This window comes from Strongylocentrotus purpuratus, unplaced genomic scaffold, assembly GCF_000002235.5.
Source record: "Strongylocentrotus purpuratus isolate Spur 01 unplaced genomic scaffold, Spur_5.0 spur5_scaffold_13, whole genome shotgun sequence".
NCBI classification, from domain to species: Eukaryota; Metazoa; Echinodermata; class Echinoidea; order Camarodonta; family Strongylocentrotidae; genus Strongylocentrotus; species Strongylocentrotus purpuratus.
In genome coordinates this window covers 23,299,616-23,319,978 of record NW_022145598.1, presented here as the reverse complement: position 1 = coordinate 23,319,978, position 20,363 = coordinate 23,299,616, and the positions used below count along the sequence as shown (strand labels likewise).

At 38.3% G+C, this 20,363-nt stretch overlaps 1 protein-coding gene across 1 annotated transcript; it reads left to right on the top strand.

Annotated features, from left to right (window-relative positions):
* The first annotated feature begins 1,936 nt into the window (after positions 1-1,936).
* On the top strand, positions 1,937-16,808 carry LOC105444870 (scavenger receptor class B member 1-like). The gene is made up of 12 exons (XM_030983635.1): positions 1,937-2,189; positions 2,555-2,712; positions 3,256-3,397; positions 4,023-4,229; positions 4,868-5,012; positions 6,699-6,768; positions 7,785-7,966; positions 8,772-8,890; positions 9,294-9,367; positions 10,041-10,092; positions 10,786-10,965; positions 16,695-16,808. Exons 1-12 carry the CDS (start codon positions 1,941-1,943, stop codon positions 16,806-16,808), a joined length of 1,692 nt encoding a protein of 563 aa, XP_030839495.1. The 5' UTR covers positions 1,937-1,940.
* Positions 16,809-20,363: the final 3,555 nt, after the last annotated feature.

The following is a 20,363-nucleotide window of genomic DNA, read 5'->3' as shown; positions in this document are numbered from 1 at the left end:
ATCTCATCTGGGTCCGTACGATGTGATATCCCGCCATGCATGCTAAACATCGCAGTTTGACGCAGTTTGGGCACGTGCTACACACCACCCCCTCCACATCGAATGGCAAACAAAACGGTGAAAGCATGTGGACAGAGATGAAGGAAAAGGAAAAAATGGAGACAATATAAAGGGAAAGATTACTCGAAAACGCTCTTTAAAGATTAATATTAATATGTGTAGCAATAATGCAGGACAACATGATAATTCTTAAATGAAATCCTAAAAGGGTGCCGTGAATTTAAGAAAAATGTTGACTGAGCCGCGCTATTTCACTGCCTGCAAGAACAGGTTGGTTTGGGTTTGGGGAATCGATTTAGCGATGTGAATGAGACACCGCCCCCCCCCCAAAAAAAAAAGTCAACGACACTAGGGCAGCGTTTCACAAGACCGTCATAATTATAAGTAGAAGTTCGCCGACATCCCATTGAAACGCGCGTTTTGAATCAAACACGCGTTTCAATGGGATGTCGGCAAACCTGTACGTATGACGTTTTCGTGAACAAAACGGCGCCCGACAGACCTAACGAGAAAAAAAATGACGTTACACCCGAGTCAGGCGAGTGGTAAAGATTCATCTACATCGGCGGTCGGTTTGGAATATAATTAGCCCGTCTGAATGGGGTTAGATGACAAAAAAGTGCTTATCATGTACCGAATACTTGCACCTGGAATATGGGTATTCAGGAGGATCATTTGCATAAATATTTGCTATAATTGTAATTTAATCTAACCTCTGTAAACGAAGAACGGTTAATGTATAACGATACGCTGTTCGGCACTTGGAAAGTGGATGTAGCTACAAGCAGTCGACATACAGTGCGTGAGAGACTACCATATTGGAGCGAAGTCAACAGGTAAATGGATCTTTTTTGATTAAATACAAATTCTCATTACTGATCCATGGATAGCAATAGCATAGTGTATACTAGTAGTCTTCATTGTACATTAGACAGTCAAGATTATTCGACCTGTAATATTGTATAAGATAAAGCCTACATTTTGTTCTCTCTGATTTCGCGGGTTTTATAAGCAAAATTAGTGATCAGGGCTGCGTCTCACGAAACCGTCATAAGTACAAGTTCACCTACATCCCATTGAAACGCGTGTTAAACTTACTACACGCATTTCAATGGGATGTCGCTGAACTTGTACTTATGACGGTTTTGTGGTACGCAGCCCTGCTCTTCAATCGTTGAATATTATACGCCGAATAATTGTTTTAACCCCATATTCTGCATAATTTGTCTTCATTGCATATTCTGTAATATTAACATTATTGATTCACATATTTGCGACTGAATCAATATTTTCCTATTGGCATTACAACTATAGGTTACTGATGATTATTTTGCAAAAGAGTATTCGTTTCTGCCACGTCTATTATTGCTGTGTTATCTCTTTCTAAATGTACTATGGAATTTTATTTTAACTGTTCCTTATAAATGTTATGCTTTCTGATGCAAGTATGTGCATTATTATTCAGAGCCCCATGAAAGACCACTACTTATGGGCGAATGGGCTACCATGGCAACAGATTAGAAATAAACACATAAATACAAAATAAATAATAAATTGTATCAAAGTGCATCATTGCAAGGAACATAGGCCTATATATTTTTGTGACACTCCACTGTTGTATTATTTGCCCAAATTGTCACTATTTTAAGGCTCAGGGTATTCGTTCATTCATTCTACTCAAAAAATTATTCTTTAATCTAGTCTCTAATTTAGATAACATTCATTTATTGTGTTGTCATTTTCAAAATATCATGTACATGTAGGTACACAGTTTTTGTAAGGGGTGTAAATATTTTGTTAGGCTTAAACTACTATTTTATGACTGTAAAGGTCTATTTTGTCTTATCTGAACCTCGTCGAAGACCTAAGGCTAATACACAATGCACATGATGGAAGATGATGACGACGATTCATCTTTTGAATGCGATGCCGATATGGCCCCACTCATCAAGCGACCGCTCGATGACATCGAACAGAACCTCACAAAGGATGGTGTGAAGCGAAAATGCACACCCCGTCTTGTCGTCTGCCACGCATTCTTGCTGCTGATGGCACTGGCGTTGATTTTCACGGGATTGCTATTCCTGCCATGGTCCGTGGAGAGTATGTATGGCTACGTCATACATCATGTAAGTTTTGTTGTTTAATTCCATTTATTTTACGTAACCAAATAAATCATTATACTGCAGTGGAAATAAATTGGATACCAGAGTAGGAAGCATTTGCAATTTTCTACTATCGTTACTGTTAGTGGCTATAGACAAACATATGCTCTTCCTGGCTATTTGGGAATGTGTCAGTTTGCAACAGAAATGAAGAAACGCGCATTTTGTTGAAAATCATGTGATATCACGAACATTTGTAAATCACTTGACGTATCGAATTGACAATAAATCATGGTTTAATTTTATTTCGGGGGCAAGCGCCCCGCCCCTCCACCAGTAGGCTACGCCAGTGATTCTCATCATATCATTGATATTTCTTCCTACACCAGGTCTTCGTTTTGGATCCCAATTCTCGCTTTTTCCCCGAGTGGCAACAACCTTCTTTGCCCATCTATCAGAGCGTGTACTTCTTTGACATCCAAAATCCTGATGACCTGATAAAAGGTCAAAGGCCAAAGGTCGTAGAGAAGGGCCCTTATGTGTACAGGTCAGCATAGGAATTATTTCTAAATTATATTATTTAGTCGCTATGACGGATCAACAATAACCTTCTTCTCCTTATCATCCTTATCATTCTCTGTTTACCACTTTTTAATTATTCTTTCGCCTCATTTCTTTATATATCTTTTACCAAGCCCTTGGCCTTTTTGTCCGCTTTTTTTGTTGAGAATAAAGCAGGTTAAGCAGAATCTTGGGTTTCTAGACACCCCGCCCCCCCCCCCCCGCCCCACCAAAAAAAGGTTCAATAAAGTTGATGCCAAATAATTATGTAATATTTTTATCCCTGGTCATGTCGTGGAAGCAGATTTCAAAAAGTGGCACGTTTAATTTTTTTTGTTACATCTCCTTGACCCCGCCAAACCAACATGATTCCATTTTGGGTAAGGTAATTTTGTAACAGTTATTTATTTCATTTTTAGGGGGAAGGGGAGGGGGAGGGAGGGGGTCTGGTGTCGGATGCATCAACTTAACTTAGGTATTTTTCTTGTCTAATGTATTTTCTATCTTTTTTTTTTTTTTTTTTTTAAAGAATGGAGTTGGCTCGCGATAACGTCACTTTCCACGATAACGACACTGTGTCCTTTCTTCTACGCTACCGATACTTTTTTGATGAGGATCGTTCAGTGGGACCGGAGACGGATACCGTAACGGCCATCAACTCTCCACTGTTGGTAAATATCCGACTTCGGTTATTTAGTTTCTTTTGTAGATTTTTTTTGTTTGTTTATTTGACATAGGCCTAATAATGAACAAAAGTTAATTTAACTTTTGTTAATCATACATAAATATGTATGATTGCATGTATTTAAAAAGGATTTCAGTATAGCTTATATTAACAAAACATGTCATTTGTCACTGATGACAAGTTTTGTGAAACGCCCCCAGCTGATCTTTCTCTCTCTCTCTATCTCTCTCTCTCCCTCTCTCTCTCTCTCTCTCTCTCTCTCTCTCTCTTTATGTATCTTTCTGTATCTGTCACTCTTTCTATAACTGTCTCTCTCCCTTTGTGTATCCCTCTTTCTCTCCCCCTCTGAAAATCTCTCTCAATTTTTCTAACTCTTAATATCCCTCAACCCCCCTTCTCTCTCTCTCTCTCTCTCTCTCTCTCTCTCTCTCTCTCTCTCTCTCTCTCTCTCTCTCTCTCTCGCTCTCTCTATTATTTATTTGCTTCAAATCATCAAACAACTTCGAGCAAAAGCCGTATATACCCATTTACTAAAACACATTGATTGTCTTTCCATACATTGTTCACTATTTCTCTCTCTCTCTCTCTCCCCCCCCCCCCTCTCCCCCCAGACGACTGCTCACATCATGAAAAACTATCAATTCCTGGTTCGTACGGCAATCCGTGGTCTCCTCTACGAGCTCGATGAGCGAGTCATCGTCACGAGGACGATCTCGGAGATGATGTGGGGATACTACGAGCCTCTTCTAGTCGTCGCGAAGCAGTTCCAGACAGTCCCGCCCGCATTCGAGTCGGGTCGGTTCGGTTACTTTGTTGGAGTGAGTCCTTATGATTGAATATAGTGGTGGTACGACAAATGCTCTGGCGTCAATAGCCCCGCGGTCAGTTACCTCTACTCTAACCCAACCCGATGCCTACCAACGAAAAAACATTTCATTTAACCCTAAATACCTTAACCTCAAACCCATTTGCTTCCGCTATCCCTTAATTAAAGCTTTCATATCATTGACTTGATATCACCCCCCCCCCCCCCCCCCACCAAATCGTCACTTAAATATTCGGGGCATCCGTCACCACACATATTCGTTCAGGGAAGTGGTCTATCTGTATTATTGCCACCACTTGTTTTATTAAAATAAAATAAAAAAATAAAAAAAGGTTAAATCCCATTTGTTTAATTTTGCGTTTTGAAGACAAACATTCATTCTTTCATTTTTGCATTTTCTTTCTTATGTAAATGTACACGATTCTTTGTCATGATGTAATGTGTTCCCTAATATTTTGAAGCGCCTTGAGCATTTAATTAAAATGGATAATGGCGCTATATAAATCTCATGTATTATTATTATTATTATTATTATTATTATTATTATTATTATTATAACGCCTGTCTTGATAACAAAATTACACTGTCACTATCTTAAAATGTCGAAATAATATGTGTTCTCTTTATTAGTTCAATACTACATACGTCGGGCAATTCAACGTGTTCACTGGAAAAGAAAACGGGAGCTTAATCAATCACATTGAAAGAGTAGATGGCAAGAAAAACCTGCCTTTCTGGTGGTCAGATGAAGCTAATGAAATCGCAGAAAGCACAGGTAAGATTAGTATTAGCGTGCCATTTTAAAGGTATTACAAAGTTTTGGTATGGGGTCATGAATTTGGTTCAAATTAACATATTGGAAGCATATGCGTTCCTACAATATTCATTGATCGTTGTCCCGGTCGAAATCGAGTCTAAAGTTATGAAATTATAAATAATAAACTCTTTATGTTGTATAGCTCCCTCTCAAGGCCAAGATATTAATTTAGTTATGAAACAATGTTTCTTGACTAAAATCGACCGATTAGCTATTCCCGTTTGGAAATTTTATATCACAACTACATATTCTGAGATTTTCATGGTCGCAGCTACCATTGTACGGTCGTATGCGCTATTTGAAATTTATCAAAATTTACCGGGAGCACCGGTAAATTTTGATATTCAATTTTTCTCGAAAACAGAAGTGTTTTAGGGGTTAATTTTTTGAGTGCTTATATTACTTCCACAGGGGCATCCAAATATATCAAAATTGTAAAGATTCACTATCCACCCAATTTTCGAAATTTCCCAAAACTTTGTATTACCTTTAACATGAATCTATCTCTCTGTGGTGAAAATGAGACACAGGAAGAAAGAGAGAAAGGATTGGGAAAGAGAGGGAGAGGGGAAAATTACATTTTTATAAGATGATACGGGCCCTCCACACCCCTCATACACATCAGTGCACCCCCCCCCCCCCCCCCCCAGTTTCAAAATTACCGCTCACTTATATTCAGCTTCGAGTTGGTAAAGGGTTACTCGTTTAATGATGCTTCATAACTGTCGGGTTCTAATAAGAGTATCGAGATTTTGCTCGCTTGCTCGTAATGCTCGAAGTTAAGAAGTCAGGCTAGAGCCCGCATCCCTTGACGAAAGGAGCTCCTATGCGCGCATCCGGACACCTATCCCCTGGATAACCACCCTATAGGACAACTATAGGACAACTACACTCTAGGACAACTACCCCCTAAGACAACTACACATAGGGCAACCACCCTCTAGGTCGACTACCCCTAGGGCAACCGCCCTCTAGGACGACTAACCCTAGGACAACTACACTCTAGGACAACTACCCATAGGGCACCACCCTCAAGGACGACTACCCTCTAGGGCAACCGCCCTCTAGGACGACTAACCCTAGGACAACTATCCCAAGGACAACTATCCCCTAGGATGACTACCCCCTAGGATGACTACCCCCTAGGATAACTACCCCCTAGGACAACTAACCCCCGGACAAATAAACCCCCGGACAATTACCCCCGGACAACTAACACCCAGAGAACTCCCCCCCCCCCCCCTAGGATAGTTGTTAGGGAGGAAGTTGTCCTAGAGGATGGTTGTCGTAGGTGGTACAGGGAAAACAAAATAAACGGGGGCTCGGGGCGAATTGGCCCCCGAAATGCCCAAAAGAGCCCGCCAAAATCTTACAAGAGCCCCCAAATTTTTCAAAGAGTTCAATGCAAAACAAATTAAAGAGTGTCGTTTTCATGCAAGCAAGCTTGAAAAGTAGCCCAGAAATTGTTAAAGTAATTTTTTCCCTGAGTTGGTAGTTGTCTGGAGTAGTTGTCCTAAAGGGTGGTTATCCTAGGCATGGTTATCGGGGGGTGGTTGTCCAGGGGTGGGTGTCCCAGAACCCCTATGCGAACGACTGCAATGGTAGATTTTATTGGGGCTTTTGATATTGTTATCCTCTGTTTAGATGGTTCACTTTATCATCCGAACGTCGAGAAGACAGACACACTACAAATGTATCAGCCTCCACTTTGCAGGTTAGTGGTCTTAAATGTATATACTATTTTATACTTTCTTATAATATGTTGCGAATCCGTCCTTGGTGTGATGAGAAGCAATAAACATGGATGAGGGCAAGGAAATGCAATTCATTTCCAACATTTTCTATCCTTGCATTTCTCTCTTTCCTTGCATTTATTTCAATGTCGCTTTTAACCTTTCCGGGCATGATGGCTCAGTGGTTAGAGCGCCCGCCTCATGAACGGGGGTCGTGGGTTCGAACCCCGGCCGAGTCATACCAAAGACTTATAACAATGAGACCTTCTACCTTCTAGCTAGGCGCTTGGTACTTGGTACTTGGTTGGGTAATCCCTTTGGCAGCTCACTCAGGAAGCTATACTGGGATGGTAGGTGAGGCGAGTAACTACAAGGAGTGTCATGAATTGCATATTAGATTGGAGAAGGGTAGTAATAACATATTATGTTATGCAGGACCCACTGGAAGAGCAGTTTCATAACTGAAGTGGCTACCCTGGGTAAATAAAACGTTATTATTATATTATTATTATTATTATTACTATATAATATACGTGCCGTAACAAGTTTTCAAAATTACGGATTTATAATTCTATTATTATTCTGCCATTAATTGGTAGTCTATGTATATAATATACATATTTCTTTCAAGTCAGTATATTTACCTGTTACAAAAATTGTCTTTGTCATTATTTTGAGGGATCCATATTATACAAGCTCTGCTTTTCAGTGGATCCCTCCCTTCCACAGACTTTACTTATACAATAAATTAAAAAAAAACTATTATACTGCATATTTATGTATACGTTTTATTTTATAACTTTAACCCATGAAAATGTATTATATTCTCGAACATTAAATTGTATTTCTGATTTCTTGTCAAAATCACTGTTCTGTTGGAAATGAAAAATGAAACTAAAACTTTGCAGCTACTCCCCCAGTTGGGAAAATAAACTGTATAATTCTGACAGTTATTCTTAGAGCTTTATTTCAATTAATTAATGTGTCTAATATGTAGGTCTGTGTCGTACGATTTTGTGAAGGACTCCAGCTACGAGGGCATACCGCTACTGAAATTCAGTCTGTCGCCCTCTACCTACATGAACGCTACAGCTTTTCCACCGAACGAGGGATTTTGTAGCGGTCAACGAGAGCTGTGTGGACCATCGGGTGTGATGCGACAAGACCCCTGCCATTTTGGTGAACAAACATTTGTTTAAAGCGGGACTGCAATGTGTACTTGTAGCTACTTGCGCCCTCTATATAGCATGCCTAAGCGGTGCCCGTTGGTACCAGCCCCATGACCCTCTTTTTATGTTAATTGAGAGCTGAGTGACCACACTGGATGGTCTAATCCTCCCCCCCCCGGCCAAACTAGCACAGACGGGCTTTAATTGATTCATTCAATGTTATGTGACCGAATCATAAATGGAAAGCGAATCGGCATTATTATGTAAATGCTAAAGACTAAATGCTAATTAGAATAAAATGCTAAATGCTTAAAAGAATAAGAATGGCAACATTTCTCGTTATCATTTTTTAAAAACTAAACTGTTTTGAACTGGTACATAGTACCAGGAAGAGCTAGAAATTTTAAATGACAACTTTTTTATTGTTATATTTTACATGACCTATATTTTTTATATAAAAATCCTAAAAGTATTAACACGTCAAAATTATCTGATATGTTTATATACTTTATCCCGAAGACCAAACAAAACCAAATATTACAACATTTCATTTTAATGGACGTTACTTTATTATGGAAAACGACAAAACTGTCTATTTAGTGAAATAGCCTAAATTATTTATAACAACTGGCAAATTCAAAGTTTCATATATAATTCAGTCATGGTAAGATACAAAAACAACAAGTAGGAGCTATTATCCATGAAAGAGAAGCCCATAAAAGATGGATAACATGTCAATAAAAGGGCCTGCAAGATGATTTAGAATGATAAAAAAAGAACATCTGTTGAAAATTTACTTTGTTTGATCGATACAGGAAGTCCGGTAGCGATATCCAATCCTCATTTCTTAGGAGGTCAACAAACTTTGTTTGATGACGTCGATGGCCTGTCACCTAATTCCTCGCTTCATGACAGCTATATGGAAGTAGAACCGGTAAACTAGTTTATTTTTTTAACTTATTAACAGGAAATCAATGAGATTAGATGAATATGAATTGTTTTTCATCTTCGTCATTATTATTATCAACAATTTTGAGGTGGACGTCATCATCATCATCATCGCAGCCACCATCCCCACCACCACCACCACCACCACCACCACCACCACCAACGTCACCATATTCCTCGTCATCAACGTCACCGTCATCCTCTTCATCATCACTCACCATCAGCATCATCATCTTCATCGTCATCACCACCACCACAACCACCATCGTCATTGTCATCATTTTCTGTAATCATTGCCAAAATAATCTGTTCGACTTGATTTTGTTTAATGAGAGGATTCTTTTGGGGTATTAAATATTCAAATGCAATTTTCAATTGCTCCTATACAGAAAACTGGTATTCCCTTCGTGATGAAGTTTCGCGTCCAGATTAACATGTTTGTAAAACCAGTGGGCGGGATCAGGTAAGTCTTTCTGACAGATTACAAGTTTTTTTAGTTTTGATCGATTGATCTAATCTATTCATGTCGTAGCGTAACGGGAACAAGGAAGGGTCGCTTTTAAAAAGACCATTAGTTTGTATAATGATGACGAAAGTTCACTTTGACCACTAAAAGTACCAGTCGGGCGCCCTCACATGGCCAAAGTATGATGACTCGTGGGGAGAGCGAATGCTATCCAAATAATTATGATCAAAATCGACTTAGTTTTGTATCATGTCCTTAGCTCTACCAAGAAAAAAAGATGATAAGAGATGGGGTTAGGCATCCACTTCTTCGAACCCTAGTCTCTGTAAAATACATGTATTGTGAATACCACTCTCTCTCTCTCTCTCTGTCTCCCTCTCTCTCTCTCTCTCTGTCTCCCCCTTAATTCCTCCCTCTCTCCCTCTCTCTCTCTCTCTCTGTCTCCCCCTTAATTCCTCCCTCTCTCTCTCTCCCTCTCTCTCTCTTTCTCTCTCTCTCTCTCTCTCTCTCTCTATATATATATATATATATGTCTGTCTCCCTCTCCCTCTCTGTCTCCCTCTCCTCACATGTACTCTTTTGCTAGTTATCTATTACATGAAAACATGATGTATTTTATGTTTTATGTTTTATGTATGTATTTCGCAATTGTTATTCTCGTCCTAATCAGGGAAACCGAAGAAATTCGTGAGATGTATCTACCCCTGCTCTGGATTGAACAGGTAAATACCCCTACCCCTACCCCCACCCCCACTCCCCTATGGCGTATCCAAACAAAGAAGGTGGGGGTTACGGACCCTCCAATCTCGTGGAAGTGGGATGGGGAGGTATTATTATAATTATAATGAAGGAGAGAAGGGGGGGGGGAGGAACCTGACAAGGTATTGGAACTCTCTCCCACAAGCACCGTCCTTATAATTGGTGGCCTTGCTAATTGACTGATGCATGCCCACCCCCCCCCCCCTCCCCTCTCCCATAAACATACCAGGGGGGAGGGCCTCAATGGCTTGGTTCACTCTACTCCACTGAAATTATCCACTATAATTATGGAAATATTAGGTCAGTTTAATACAAAACAAAACCAACAAAAGCTCTAGTCATGATCAGTAATCAGAATTAATTATTGTCGTCTTGTCATTTAATAATAATAATATTCCGCTTTTTATATACCGCTTAATACAAATTTAATGTCTCTAGGCGCTTTACAAATATACTTATGACTTATATTTGATGAACATATCCCCATTTTTAGTATGTTTGGCTCCTTGTGATTAATCTATCAAACGATATAAATGATCTGGTACAAATTATTTGGCCAAGGAAAAACCATTTTATACACAAATATTGAAAGTAATGCCTTGAAATGGGAAAAACAATGAGTTTATATTTTGTTATTCGTCATTTTTTTTTAACAGAGCGTCGAAGCCAACGACCAAATAGTCGCTGACTTCAAGTTGGGCTTCGTGGAGTTATGGAACATCATCGTCGGCCTCGAGTGGCTGCTCTTCAGCATTGGCATCATCATCCTACTCGTTCTCCTGGTCAAGACAGCTCGGATGGCGGGGAAATCCAGCGATGCCGAGAAAGATATAGAGGTGAGGACAAAAAAGACGACGATAATGATAATGATGGTGATAATGATATCGACAGTGATAATAATTATAATGACGATGATGATGATTGTGATGATGATATTGATGATATTGATAATTGTTATTGATGATTATCATCTTCATCATCATCATCACCTCTCTCTCTCTCTCTCTCTCTCTCTCTCTCCCTCTCTCTCTCTCTCTCTCTCTCTCTCGTTCTCTCTTTCTCTCTTTCTCTCTTTCTCTCTATCTCTCTCACTCCCCATCTCTCCCCTCTCTCTCTCCCTCTCTCTCTCTCTTATTTTTATTTTGTGAATTCTCCACGATAATCTGTTTGTTTTTATATTCTCTCCTCTGGAAAAATTACTCCTTATTACTCTCATACAGGAAATAAAGTATGTATAAATCTTAATAATTGGTCCATTTTATAAATTCTTCACATTCTCAGATCTCTCACGGATTGAATTTGTTTTCTTCTCATTTTATTTTTTCATCTTTTTTAATCGTAATGCATCCATTGAATTATAAAATTACAAACATAGCTCCTAGGTAAAGTGAAAGGTAAGTAGCCTACTGAGACGGAGGGTCCAAAGTGGTAAAAATACAAAAATACGATAAGCATGTACATTGTATGTTGAACAATCATTCAAAACAACTTTATATACATATTACATAACTTGGTTTCAGTCTGCGACTTATTCGTTGTTTATGCTTTTGTTTTGTTCGTTTTTGCTTTGTTTGTTTCCTTTACTTTTTATTCTTCATTCTTCCCCCAGTGTGTTTTAAAGTCATGGTCCCTTTAAAAAAAAAATATCTTAGATTGGTTATAATTTAAAGTTAGCACTTGCAGGTTAGATCTTATTTTTTACTTCACTTCGACTTTTTTGCATTTCAATTCTTCAATTGAGGAAAATAAATTAAACATTTGAAAATGTTTTTTAATCCAATTCCATTTAATGCTGTGAAATAAGCATTATATTTCAATGACTTTTTTCTATCGTTATTTCTCAACTATATTTATTTCTTGCGATCAGATTATAATTTTTACGAACAACTAAAACTTGGCTCGTAATGTACATGTATAGTTAGTTCGTTACACCTATTTGTTTGGCAGGTCGAATTGATCAATTTTCATCATCTTTCCATTCTTTGGTCATTACTCTTTGCTCAGCCCTGATTCACTTTCTGTTGAATCCGTTCAATTTCTATCATGCGCTACATGGCGTTTCATAAAACTTGTTATCGATAACAAGTGTCACTTTTCTATGACAATTTGCTCTCAGCCAAACAAATGCAACGGTTTCAGTAGCTTAATTATTACAGCTATTGCAACTTGTTATCGATAACAAGTGTCACTTTTCTATGACAATTTGCTCTCAGCCAATCAAAGGCTACCATTTCAGTAGCTTATAACAGCTATTGCAAGTTGTTATCGATAACAAGTTTGATGAAATGGCCCAGAACCCAATAATGTTCTAAAATGTGCATGTTGGTTGCAATCCATCTAATCCGCCCAATACGAACAATTCCGAACTTTCCTCATCAGACCGAAGTTGCAAAATAACCCGCTATTTTCAGACTCGGGATGTTTTCCCGAAGCTCGAAATCGCGTTTCCACCAGACCAATACGCTCATCACAGACTAGCTCGGACGGGCGCAAATTAGCCCGCCATTTCCCAAAATCGGGCTATTTTGTAAACAAGACCAGCATTTCTCGGGATATTTTCTAGACCAAATTGGCCGCTTATTGCAACTGCGGACTAATAAAGACGCAAATTAGCTGGCTGATTTGAGATCGGGCTAGTTAAAATAGCAGGGAGTATTTTGCAACTTCGGTCTGATGAAAACAGACCTAAATGTACAACTTCCTTTTTTATCTTCCTTTTACAGGACTTTAATGGAAACGGCAAGTCAAAGAAAAGTCAAAATGCTAAAATTACCACCGCGACCCAAAGAGAAGAAAGTAGTGTAAAAGCATAGAAATGAAATGAACCTTCGCCAAAAGGACTAGGAGTGGGGGTCGCTTATAAGGTGACGCCCCTCACATTCAACGTTTTCGATGTTTTTTTTTTGTCATGCTTGTGTTGGTTGTGTTAGGAAAAATGTTTGAAACCGTTATAAAAACAAAACAAACAAAAAATCAAAAAAATCATTGCAGATCCTTCTTGAGAAGGCGAGAGGGCATGGGGCTTGTGTGTTTTTTCTTGGGGGGGGGGGGGGCAAAATTTTTTTCTCACACCGCCCAACCCATTAATATCGGACAAACTTCTGGACAATTTGCCAACAGGATTAAAAAAAAAAAAAAAAAGAAAGTTCACGGTTTTACCATTATTTTATTGCCGATAGGAAAAAAAGGCCCTGATATATTGGCAATTTTCTAAAAGGGATACATTGAAATGGCTCACAACTTATCCTACATCTGCTGTCAAAATGGCTGCCAAGATGTATTGTTTATGTCAAAGTAGTTGAAGTTGTATTTAATAATGATGGTATGTGATATCAACGTAATTTATGTGTTGTGTTTTTTCTTCTTCCTACCAAGTAGATGGAATTATAATTCAAATAATATTACAATGTGACTTGATTATCTATTCCATTACAAATGAATTGCACTTATTTCTGAATTTGATAAATTTATAAAATGAATACAGTGAATGAATTTGTTTTATTTTTAATTGGCGTGACCTTGAGGTGAAAATGTGACGTTGAATGAGGAAAATTACGGAATAAGGGGGTAAATTGGATTAAAATAAAAGAGACAAGGTGAGTGAGAGGGAAAGAGAGAGAGAGAGAGAGAGGGAGAGGGAGAGAGAGAGAGAGAGAGAGAGAGAGAGAGAGAGAGAGAGAGGGAGAAGTTATAAACATATATATGATATATAGAGAAAGAAGTGGGATGTGTGTATGGGGGGAGGGTGTGGGTAAAACCCTCTTATGTATAAAAAGTTTATTTCTCGTAAGATTGGGAGGACGGGCTCAAACAAAAAAACAACACACAAGGCGAATTAACCTCAAAGTTTATTCATTAAAGCCCACAATTTCGGTTATCATGAAAAAAAAACTTCATATCTCCACCCGCTCTTCTTTTTTTTTGGTTCTTTTTTTTTGGAGGGGGGATGGGTGCTCGGTAGGATGGGGGTTACTGCCAAAGTGCCCCCACCCCCTCCCTCCAGGTTCGACCCCAATGCATGTTGTTGTTTTTATCATCATGAATGAAGACCGTCTTTAGATGATGATAATAATGTACGGTGGGAGCCGATCTATAGTGGCGGATACAGGGGGGGGGGGGGGGAGCGCTGAACAAATGATACCTGTTTTGTCTTGTTTGCCTGTTTGTGTTTGATTAATGCCCCCCACCCCCCCCCCCCTCTCGCAACAAAATCCTGGGTCCGCCATTGTGATCTGAGGTGAGAAAAGGAAGATCACAAAGTTTATGATTGATGATGAATTACATATCCCGTGGGAACGTAGGATATTCGGAAGCGGTCGTTTCATATTTCCCCTTTCAACTTATCAACACCCTATATTCGATGCATTTTGCTGTCACTAACATTTTTCTTCCTCTCATCTGTTTCGCCACCTGCAATTAATTAGAGATGAAATGTAAGAGTTGAAATATGTCAAAGCGTTGTTAAGGAAGAAGGACGCGAGATGATCTCATAACGCGAAAAGGTGTGACATTATTTTTGAAGATGAAAACTGTAGTAGAGTGATAATTGACTTGGAGCGAGCGTCTATTTGTATTTACTTTGTTTAAAAATCATCAATTTCGTATGAAAAGCAAATAATACTCATGGGGGATCTATTTCTTAAGTATGTAGGCAACATGTATGATGTTAATAAAGACATATTCTCCATGTATCTGCATATTTTACAATCGCCAAAGGTCTAAGAATAAATCGTGCATTTGAAAATAAAATGACGAATAAGAACTTGATACGTGACTTATTTTTCATCTGATTTGTTAAAAACAGTCGCTTATCTTTTTTAACACCTGTTTGATTTTGTATTCATATATCAAAACTATATTTTAACAGGAAGGACGGCCTTCCCTTTTAGAGGAGTCTCTTATTGACGAATTTGAGGAAATTTCATAAATTCGGCAAACCTTTCTCTCTTTGTGATATTAAGTTTCCAATATGTGACAAAAAGTGAACTGTCAGTCGTTATCCTACTGCTGTATATCTCTGCTTTGTGTCGGAATTACGTTTGACATTTATATCCACTTCAAAAGAGAAGGCATAAAGAGCTGCTTTAAATCAATGACATCGTTAGGCTAATCACATTATTCTTCTGAACGACAAGGAAATATGAAAAGTTGTGAACCAACTCGTCTGAGATATATCCAACACCTGGACATTTACATCTTCACTCTTAAAATCACATGTGACAAGTGGGCGGAACGGGGATAATTGCAACCAATTTCCTTTCAGTACGTATAAGATCAGAACCGTGTCTGATACTTTTTATTTTATTCATGGAATATAGTGGTTTGGGCTGATAATCTGTCTTTACGTCGGGGTCCCTTTCACTTTATCTCTTAGCGTTGACCTTTCTCATGTCTAACATATCATGTTTATGTCAGGCGGAAATCGCTTGTGATTTTTGACAAATTCTTTTCGCGCCCTTTTTGTCTAAACATCTGGATCCTATTTCAGTGCAGTTTGCGTAGACGGATGAAGAAGTGTCGTTAATATTTTGAAAAAGAAACTTGTGATGGGAGAATGAGAAAGGAGTTTCAAAGAATAAAGGGTTTGATATTTGGTAAAGCAAAACTTTTATATTGTTAATTTTTATCAATTTTTCTCCTTTTCCAGTGTCATTCTTCATTATGATAAAAAAATCCTTCACCTTTCCCCTCCATGTTTTCCCCTTTTCCTATTATTGTATTTATCTTGAGTTTTTATGCAGTAGTTTGATAAATGAAGTGTTCAATGGTGCCCCGCATTGGATAAAAAGTATCCAATTATTACATTCATTTGATTTCATCGACATCATTACTAATGTTGTTTTTTTCTTTTTCCATTTACCCTTTTTGGGGGATTTTATTTGTTCATATCATAAAATAACAGCTGTTTACAACAGTGTTTATATACAGAATTCATGCAATTGTAACATATCATAATATAGTACAAAACATGAAACTAATGTGACATAATCACTAACTAAAATAATTAAACTATCTTTGTTACTTCGTTTGTACGTTTTAAGTTGGTTCGATTTCCATCTCTGTTAATTTCTTCCTCTTTTGAAACTACTTTTTTTCTTCTATTTCATGAATACCATAATTATGATCGGAGCGGTCAGGCGGGTTCTTGTTATGGAGATTATATGATATCAACACCCATAACACAAAAGCAACCATTTACCGAACGCTTAAAAAAAAATATTGTAATTTGTATACATACTCAATCACCATGGAAACCTACAAGCTACAGAGATCATTATAATTATTATGACCCGTTCAATAATATTATTTATTCAATTATATGCAGGGTATCGTATGACATCATTCTGTTTCTTAGCATGCTTTATGGTATAATTATCTACTTAAACTGTCAAAATTTCAGATGTCACAGATTTCCGCCAGTAAATGCGAAACAAAGAACAGAAACCTCTTGATTTTAATATTATTGTTAATCTAAATTGGTAAATTCCTCCCATTGGTCATGTTGGTTTGTGGCGAGTGGGGTCTGTACATCTGTTTTGTGTTGTTTTCTGTTGTTTTATTGTAGTTCCTGTCAAGCAGGGACGCACTCGGCTCGTTATGTGTCAATCAAGACCGTTGCTCTGAGCTCTGGGCCCGCTCTGGGGCTCGTAAAGACCAGGACCTGTTAGGGTTAGTCTAGATAATTTCCTGGCTGCCTAGCTGGTCCGAACCATGACCTTACGGGCAATACCCTAGCTTCTTCAATAGGCCTGTCTCATCAGCTCGAGTTTGCCAAATAACTCCCGTTTTTCAGACTCGGAATATTATCCCGACACTCGAAATTGTGTCCTCACCAGACGGATACGTTGTTCCCAAACTAGCTCGGACGGGTGCAAAAAAGACCAATATTTTTCGGGATATTTTCTCGACCAAATATCCCGCTAATCGCAACTGCAGGCTGATGAAGACGCAAATTAGCTGGATAATTTACGATCGGGATAGTTAAAATAGCAGGTTATTTGGCATGCTCGAGCTGATGGAAACAGGCGTATTGCAAATGAGACAACCCAGTTATAGATATAGTTCAAAGCTAAAATGATGTAACGTCGTTACAAAGGCGGATCCATGAGGGGGCAGTTATTTCAGGGAGGGGGTACACTTTTTTTTGTTTTAAAGTTGAAGGGGGTTAAGGGATAAAGAAGTTTTTGTATGTGGTTAATTGTCAGAACCTCCACCAGTGAAGTGGAGTCTGTAAGAGCATGGTCTCCATGGTAAGAGCGCCAGCTACCGGTAAGTTAGTGTAGGAAAAATACCTTTGGTATAGTTGCAAAAAGAAAGAAAGAAAATATATGATATATATACATGTATATATATATATATATATATATATATAATAATTATTCACGATTGATTATCTCTTTGTCGTGTGGCTATAATTAGTTTCACTTACTAAAAGTAGCTCCTTCGAGTCATTCTTATACAAATTGTATCACTCTTCTAAAAAAATCCTTTCCTTCCTCTTCTGTTTTCCCATTTCGCACGTGAGACACCGTAGAGGAAGATGAGGATGCACTGTCTATCCATCGTGTTAATTTGTATGTTGATTGGTTCGGACGCTAATTATTGATATCCTCGTATCATCCCGACTGAGTTTGGGGAGCATCAGAGGTCATCCGTGAGTAATCAGTCAAAGGTTTATTAATTGGTTTGCTTACTAAAATGGAGAGGAAAATGGACTCCTTTATTACAGGAACATCATGACTGTACAGGATAAAGGTTCTTATTATCTTTGTTGTTGTTGTTGTTCTTCTTCTCCTTCTTCTTCTTCTCCTTCTTCTTCTTCTTCTTCTTCTCCTTCTTCTTCTTCTTCTTCTTCTTCTTCTTCTTCTTCTTCTCCTTCTTCTTCTCCTTCTCCTTCTTCTTGTTCTCTTTGTTATTGTTCTTCCTCTTCTTCTTCTTCTTCTTCTTCTTCTTCTTCTTTTTCTCCTTCTCCTTCTTCTTGTTCTCTTTGTTATTGTTCTTCCTCTTCTTCTTCTTCTTCTTCTTCTTCTTCTTCTTCTTCTTCTTCTTCTTCTTCTTCTTCTTCTTCCTCTTCTCCTTCTTCTCCTACTTGTTCTTTTTAATTCTTCTTCTCCTCCTTCTTTTTCTTCTTCTTGTTGTTTTTCTTGTTTTCTTGTATTGAATTATAAAAGGAACTCAATATTAAAATTTTATCAAAGGTTTTTTTCGTTCATCTTCCAAATACATGTACTGCAAAACTGTGCACGTGGGCCTATAGGCCTACATCGGCCTACACTCCGCGTCGTTGTTTTTCTTGTTTTCTTCTTCTTCTTCTTCTTTCTCTCCTTCCTGTCCTCTTCTTCTCCTTTCCCCCTTCTTTTTCTTCCTCTGAGAATTCTTCTCCTCCTCCGTCCTCCTCCTCCTTTCTCTTCTTCATGTTCGAGTATCTCAATCAATCCTGATGATTCTTACAGTGAATCAGTCTTAAAGGTATTACAAAGTTTTGGGAAATTTTGAAAAATGGGTGGATAGTGATTCTTTACAATTTTGATATATTTGGATGCCTCTGGGGATGAATTAAAAGGACTAGAAATTTTAGCCCCTAAAACACTTCTGCTTTCGAGAAAAATTGAATATAAAGATTTACCGGTGCTCCCGGTAAATTTTGAAAAATTTCAAATAGCTCCTACGGCCGTACAATGGTAGCTGCGACCATGAAAATCTCAGAATATGTAGTTGTGGTATATAATTTCCGAACGGGAATAGCTAATCGGTCGATTTTAGTCAAGAAACATTGTTTTACAGCTTAATGAATATTTGACCTTGAGAGGGAGCTATACAACATAACGTGTTTATTATTTACAATTTCATAACTTAAGAGTCGATTTCAACCGCGACAACGATCAGTGAATATTGTAGGATCGCATATGCTTCCAATATGTTCATTTGAACCAAATTCACGACCCCATACCAAAACTTTGTATTACCTTTAAACTGCCCATGGTTATTACTCAGGTTGGCCCTCAACAGTAGTAAATTGTTTTAGAATTAGTTACACTATGGTCTAGGTCCAAACGATTAAAAGTTTATTCTAGAATATATTTGCCAGCAGTCTCAAAGAGGAATGAATTTTTTGCAAAAGTTTTATATTTAAGGGGGGGGGGGGGTGTTCGACGTGTAAATGATGAACGCGATGAGATGAAGGTCCCATTAATCATTTATATATATTTGCGATAGATTATGAAATTTTGTATTGAATAATAAAAGGAACTCAAGATTAAAATTTTATCAAAGGTTTTTTTTCGTTCATCTTCCAAATACATAATACTGCAAAACTGTGCACGTGGGCCTATAGGCCTACTTAGGCATATACTCCGCGCCGGCCGACAATAATTATTTTTATTTGTTTTCAACAGTTAATTACAGTAATTTACATTTTCGATAAAAACAAACAGATATAGGCTACAAAGCGGGTCTCCTGCATGGCGACTGACCAAAATACATATTTTATACAGTGGTGTTAATAATGCATTCCCGTGAGAATGCTAGCATCGGTCATTCCCATCGCTTGGTGCGGGTTACTACGGGGCCAGCTGGACGGAGGGTTTAGCTAGGGCGCTCGCGGGGAATTATTATGTTTGCACGTGCATGTTTACCGAGCGCGGCGGGCGGAGCGGAGCGCGGGAGAGATTTGCATACAAATTAGAGCTAGGTTAATGACTGTCTATCTTCATTAAAACAGCTTAAACGCTCTTCTTCTCTTTTTTTCCCCAAGTCTTCGGACAAATCAACTCAGGGCTGTTAAATTCTCACGGCTGAACAATAAAAGATGAGATTTTACCGTGTCGGCCGAAGATTATTTCGCGAGTGATAGTTTGACCTTCACAAAAGACCTGTGGCTAAAATGGCGTCTGTATTTCGGCGCACTTGTTAATATCGCAGCGATATAGTGGTTGTTGATTGTTATGCAATAACATGTCATCATTCTGCACGCTCTTTATATTGGCTTAGCACCGTGGGAAATTTGTTCAATTGTTGATCTTTCTCACGATGTGATTCCATGTAATTTGTGTTTAATATCTTTTTTTATTAAACAGATGGGTTTGTTAAAATGAAGTACAGAGAATAAGAGAGATAGAGAAGGATATATGCACCTATAAATAAAGAGAGAGAGAGAGAGAGAGAGAGAGAGAGATGAAAAATAAATAGACAGCAAGAGATAAAGAGAGGGAGGGGGGGGGTCATGAAAAGAGAA